The 6000-nt window shown below is 57.7% G+C and overlaps 1 protein-coding gene across 2 annotated transcripts in view; it reads right to left on the bottom strand.

Moving 5' to 3' along the window:
* Positions 1-344: 344 nt before the first annotated feature.
* The window catches only part of slc25a11 (solute carrier family 25 member 11), a 29445-nt gene continuing 23789 nt past the window's right edge, over positions 345-6000 (bottom strand). Inside the window, exons 8-9 of one of the 2 annotated variants that reach the window (XM_038786817.1) lie at positions 4942-5101; positions 345-738 (exon numbers count right to left, since the gene is read on the bottom strand). In XM_038786817.1, coding sequence (XP_038642745.1) covers positions 4946-5101 — 156 coding nt within the window. In that variant the 3' untranslated portion in view covers positions 345-738; positions 4942-4945. Of the gene's footprint in view, positions 739-4922; positions 5102-6000 lie in introns of those variants that run through there. The other variant, XM_038786816.1, reaches the window with a different exon arrangement.

The raw sequence follows: 6000 nt of genomic DNA, 5'->3' as shown, positions 1-6000 counted from the left end.
GGCTGGGAGAAGGGCCTGCGCTTGGCTGGGAGATGGGGCTGCGCTTGGCTGAGATGGGGCTGTGCTTGGTTGGGAGAAGGGCCTGCGTTTAGCTGGGAGAAGGGCCTGCGTTTGGCTGGGAGAAGGGCCTGCGTTTGGCTGGGAGAAGGGCCTGCGTTTGGCTGGGAGAAGGGCCTGCGTTTGGCTGGGAGAAGGGCCTGCGTTTGGCTGGGAGAAGGGCCTGCGTTTGGCTGGGAGAAGGGCCTGCGTTTGGCTGGGAGAAGGGCCTGCGTTTGGCTGGGAGAAGGGCCTGCGTTTAGCTGGGAGAAGGGCCTGCGCTTGGCTGGGAGAAGAGAGTGGAGGACGTTACTAAGGCGTAAGTAGGGTTAGACGAGAGGGATCGAAGATTATCGATGGGGTTGCGTAGGGCGGTGTCGCAGACGGGAATGTCGAACTGGAAACGCAAAGAGATCGGCCGCGATCGTGTCAAATGGCAGAGCCGGCTCGAGGGGGCTGAATGGCGTCTCTGCTCCGATTTCGCGACACTGGATTCAGGAGAGGCGGGCTCCCCTCCCGACACCTACGCTTGAGGAATCGCGGAGGCAGGTGGTGGTGGCTGGGGGTGCGGGGCGAGTGGGAATACACTGGGAGAAGGAGGAGGAACTCTCCGATCATGCTCATCCTGTCCATACCTCGCTGCCCCAGCTCAGGCCGTCGGTTCTACATTCCTCGACGCTGCCGAGTGCGAGCATTGACCACCTGGTGGGGGAAAATAAAATGACAACCCTTCAACCAATAACTGATTTATTGTCAGGAACTGATTTTTTTTTTTTTTTCCCCACACACTCTTCCTTCAGAGTAATTCACATCACATGATCAAACAACGCCATGATCGAACTATTAGCCTAAATCTGCCCGTGCGGCTTTCCTTGGCGACACACAAACGGACTGACTGTACCGAAACGTCAACGGGAGCTGGCAAAGCGGAGGGGGTACACGGTCAGCGATTGCGGGGGGGAGGGGGTGAACGATCGCGAGGGAGGTCAGTGAGGGGATAGCACACCCCTACGAAATCCCCCCCCACCACCCTTCAACGCGAGCACCTCCCTCCAAATCTGGGAGTCGCTCGACACTCGAACGCTGTTGAAAAGGGGGGGGGGGGGGGGGGGGGTTTCGAAGCTCCTCGTCTCGTATCGGGGAAAAATGACAATGCCGACTTTCAAACTCTTCCCGACAATTTACGCGACGCGGGGAAAGGGCGTCGGACGGGTTGGCAAGTCAGCCCCGGGCTGGCTGAGGAGGGACGAGCAGGGTCCCGCTCCCCACGCGCCGCGGCGTGGATTCGCCCCTTTCCCGTTGTATTGGCGGGCCCCCTGCTTTCCCCGCGACGGTGCCCCGGCCAATCGGGTGCGACTCACCGACCACGCCGCGTCCGAGGGCCGGGGGCCTTTGTAATTCTGCATTCTGGGCGGGTGAGGGGAGACAAAAACAAAAGAAGCTTCGATCGTCGTGCCTCGCCCGCCAAGCACTTTTCAAATCCAGTTTGCGGGGGGGGGGGGGGGGGCGGAATCGCCTAGTGCAACATCGAAGGGGGGGGTCACCCCAAATGTTTCCGGACGTCAGCGGCGAGCGACAGGAACTTAATTCCCATTTGCCGTCCCTGTTTCGTCGGTAGATAACCGGGAAACACACCTTTTGTGAGCACGACTCGGCAGCGTAGCCTGTTCCAGGCCGTGTAACCCCCCCCCCCCCCCCCCCCCCCACCCCCACTGCCCCCTTTCAACAGCGTTCGAGTGTCGAGCGACTCCCAGATTTGGAGTTTTTTGACTGACAAACTCCCAAAAGGTTTCGAGCTTTGAAATGAAAATGAAAATGGCTTATTGTCACGAGTCGGCTTCGAATGAAGTTACTGTGAAAAGCCCCCTAGTCGCCACATTCCAGCACCGGTCCGGGGGAGGCTGGTGCGGGAATCGAACCCGCGCTGCTGGCCTGCTTTAAAAGACGACGATTTAGCCCAGCGAGCTAAACCAGCCCCTTGAAGTAAATGTAAATTTACTTGAAGTAAATCAGCTTTGAAGTAAATGATGTTTTAAAAATGTATTCAGACTTAAAAACGTTTTCGTTAAATATGACAGATGAAAATACCCTGACAATAATTTTATATTTAATCGCTATATACTTTTTTTTCTTAAAAACGGCTCTAACTTTATTGGGTGCAGATTTATTTTATCGGCCTGTTTCAAGCAAAAGACTGATGTTCACAGCTGCTGGGTAATACTTTGCAGACACGGACTCTGATTTTGAGGCGTTAGTCAGCGTTTTCACGGAGGAAACACTGCCGCCAATTTGGGCACAGAAAGATCCCACATTGGGCGACGGCTGTTGGGGGGGGGGGGGGCGATTCCCCTGGAGTGCTGTGGGGGTGGGAGGGGCAGACGTGGCCTCGATTTCCAGGTTCAGGCGACACGTACCTCCGCATTCTCCCCCCCCCCCCCCCCCACCCCCCCAAATGTAAGCAAGCAAAAAAAATCAACTCCCTTCAATAGGGATTTCAGGTATTCTCCTTCATTTAGCGCACCGTCTGGCGGACTGGGTGGACAGAGATGAGGGGTGGGGGGGGGGGGGGTCAGGGTCTTTGCGACGGCCCGGGTGTTGGCAATCTGACGGTCATTTTGATCCCAGTGCAGGATGCCCCCCCCCTCCCCCCCCCCCCCCCCCGGCAACTTCAGCCTATTCCTCAAGTGTGCACTCTCTACCCGAGTGTGAGGGGAGATGGGTGAGGGAGGAGCAGAAATGCAGGGGCGGAGAAAGGAGGGATAACGCCGTGACTGAGAGAGAAGGAGTATTGGGAGATGCTGCGAATTGGGGGAAGAGTAAGGAGGGGGGGGGGGGGGAGGGTGTTGCAATCACACCTTTCCTCGGCCGACGCCTTGTGCGCCCGCACGTCGTCTGAAACCGGAAGAGTCTGTGAATCCTCGGCCAGTCCTAGCTCAGGAGCGCGGAGGCCAAATCGAAACCCCTGCCCCAGGACCCTCCCCGTCCCGGAGCCCGAGAACGGAGCCCGAGACAGGGAAGATTTCTAATGCTGTGCGGTTAACGAGCCTGTGTCACATCCCCTGCGGCTATTTTAATGCCCTGAGCTTCTTAAGCGCTTATTTAATTATGTCGCGGACAGTCACGCCTGGCTATTAACGCCCTTTGACGCTGCGCATTTAAATGGCGGAATAAATAGTGTACAAGATCCGCAGCAAACCTTTCTCACGGGGCAATGATCCTTTCCTTTTTTAAAGCTGAAATGGATGTTTGGCAGATTCAGCTATCGCAGCGATCAACTGGATCCCTCAGTGATCGGAAACGGCTTCTACCCAAGCTGTCTACGGGCTTAATTACAGATTACAAAACGTTCGTGATCTACACTCGTACGTGCTCATCCTGCACCAGATTAATTTGTAAACTAGTCACACTCGTAAGACTTTGACATGGACGACTATCTGTGTGCGTGTGTGTGTGCGTGCGTGTGCGTGCGTGTGCGTGTGTGTGCGTGTGTGTGCGTGTGTGTGCGTGTGTGTGCGTGTGCCGAAATTAAACGAGACATGATGGGTATGCTCAAAAATCTCCAGGTAAATGGTCGACCACCTAAGAGGGCTGGGGGATGATTTCTGTGCCCCCCCTCCCAGTGCTGGAGAAAATGGGCAGTGGGTTAGCACTGCTGCCTCATGGGCGGCACGGTGGCGCAGTGGTTAGCATTGCTGCCTCACGGCGCCGAGGTCCCAGGTTCAATCCCGGCTCTGGGTCACTGCCCGTGTGGAGTTTGCACATTCTCCCCGTGTCTGCGTGGGTTTCGCCCCCACAACCCAAAGATGTGCAGGGTAGGTGGATTGGCCACGCTAAATCACCCCTCAATTGGAAAAAATTAATTGGGTACTCAAAATTTAAAAAAAAAGCATTGCTGCCTGACGGTGCCAGGGATCTGGGTTCGATTCCCGGCTGGGTCACTGTCTGTATGGAGTCTGCACGCTCTCCCCGTGTCTGCGTGGGTTTCCTCCGGGTGCTCCGGTTTCCTCCCACAGTCCAAAGACGTGCAGGTTAGGGGTGGATTGGCCACGCTAAACTGCCCCTTCAGTGTGTCCAAAGTTGTGCAGGTTCATAGAATCCCGAGCGTGCAGAAGGAGGCCGTTCGGCCCGCTGAGGTTGCTCCGACCCTCCGAGAGGGCACCCGCACCCCTGCCCACTCCCCCTGCCCTACCCCCTAACCTCTGCATCCCTGATTCGGTGGGGTTATGGGGGGGGGGGGGGCGACGAGGTGGGGTGCCCTCTCGGAGAGTGGGCGCAGGCTCGATGGGCCGAGTGGCCTCCTTCTGCACGGAAGGGACCCGAAAGTAATATAACCGTCACCACCTCCTCTTGGCCAGTCTTTACGGAGTGCCCGAATTACCCATCGTGGGCTGAGGGAGTGCGAGGAAGTCTGGAGCGGCGCCCCCCCCCCCCCACCCAGCGAGAGCAGGTTCGGACGGCGAATCAGGTGCGAGGGGCCGAACGGCCTCCTCCTGTCCCTTTGTGCTCGCAAAACCAAGGGGGGGGGGGGGGGGGGGCTCTCCGGAGGGTCAAAGGTCAGGAGAAACCGGTCCAAACCAGCAATAGAATTAAGCAGCAACGCGCTCCTGATTAACGCGTACGCCCTCCGTCGCTCCCCCCCCCCCCCCCCCCCCCCCCTTTGGGCAGAGTGCGGCTCACTGTCTGCAGCCTGGCCAAGACAATCCTGAAGGGACGTTACAATCACCAGAAAAAAACAAAAGCACATGAACAGCACACCAAAAGCTTGAAATCGGGGAAAATGCCAGCCCTGTTTCCGATGTCTGGCGAATGATACAGTCAGTCAACGTCGCTCTCCCCCCCCCCCCCACCCCTCCCACATTCACACTAATATGTTATACCCCTTGCCGGGGAGCCTAAAGGAGTCACCATTTTATTGATCCAAGAAGTACTGCTTGTAAAATTTGTTCATCTGCTCCAGGAATATGAAGGTGAGCACTGTGTGAGGGCCCAGGCGGGCGTAGTACGGAGTGAAACCTTTCCAAAGGCTAAAGAATCCCTCTTGTCGAATGACACGGACAAGGACTTCCTGGGATGAACAGAGGGAAAACAAACTGGGTCAGGAAAACATCGAGGGATTCCTCCACAATCTCCACCCCTTATCCCCAGGGGGAGGCAGACAGTATCCCGTCGGTGGCTTTGCCAGTGGATGACATTTAGGGGAACACGAATGACGGACGAGCTTGTCTCCCTCAAATCGGTTTTACCCAGCATCCTTCGGCAGCAGCTACCCAACACCCCTTGCAACCACGGGCCCCGGTGATACCTCTCCTCCCTCGGAGATACCTCTCCCCCCTCGGAGATACCTCTCCCCCCTCGGAGATACCTCTCCCCCCTCGGAGATACCTCTCCCCCCTCGGAGATACCTCTCCCCCCTCGGAGATACCTCTCCCCCCTCGGAGATACCTCTCCCCCCTCGGAGATACCTCTCCCCCCTCGGAGATACCTCTCCCCCCTCGGAGATACCTCTCCCCCCTCGGAGATACCTCTCCCCCCTCGGAGATACCTCTCCTCCCTCGGAGATACCTCTCCCCCCTCGGAGATACCTCTCCCCCCTCGGAGATACCTCTCCCCCCTCGGAGATACCTCTCCCCCCTCGGAGATACCTCTCCCCCCTCGGAGATACCTCTCCCCCCTCGGAGATACCTCTCCCCCCTCGGAGATACCTCTCCCCCCTCGGAGATACCTCTCCTCTCCCGGCGATACCCTCTCCTCCCTGGGCGATACCCTCTCCTCTCCTCCCTCGGAGATACCTCTCCTCTCTCGGCGATACCCTCTCCTCTCTCGGCGATACCCTCTCCTCCCTGGGCGATACCCTCTCCTCTCTCGGCGATACCCTCTCCTCCCTGGGCGATACCCTCTCCTCTCTCGGCGATACCCTCTCCTCCCTGGGCGATACCCTCTCCTCCCTGGGCGATACCCTCTCCT

The sequence above is a fragment of the Scyliorhinus canicula genome, chromosome 29, assembly GCF_902713615.1.
Source record: "Scyliorhinus canicula chromosome 29, sScyCan1.1, whole genome shotgun sequence".
NCBI classification, from domain to species: Eukaryota; Metazoa; Chordata; class Chondrichthyes; order Carcharhiniformes; family Scyliorhinidae; genus Scyliorhinus; species Scyliorhinus canicula.
The sequence above is the reverse complement of the archived record's forward strand: the minus strand, read 5'-3'. Positions and strand labels throughout refer to the sequence as shown.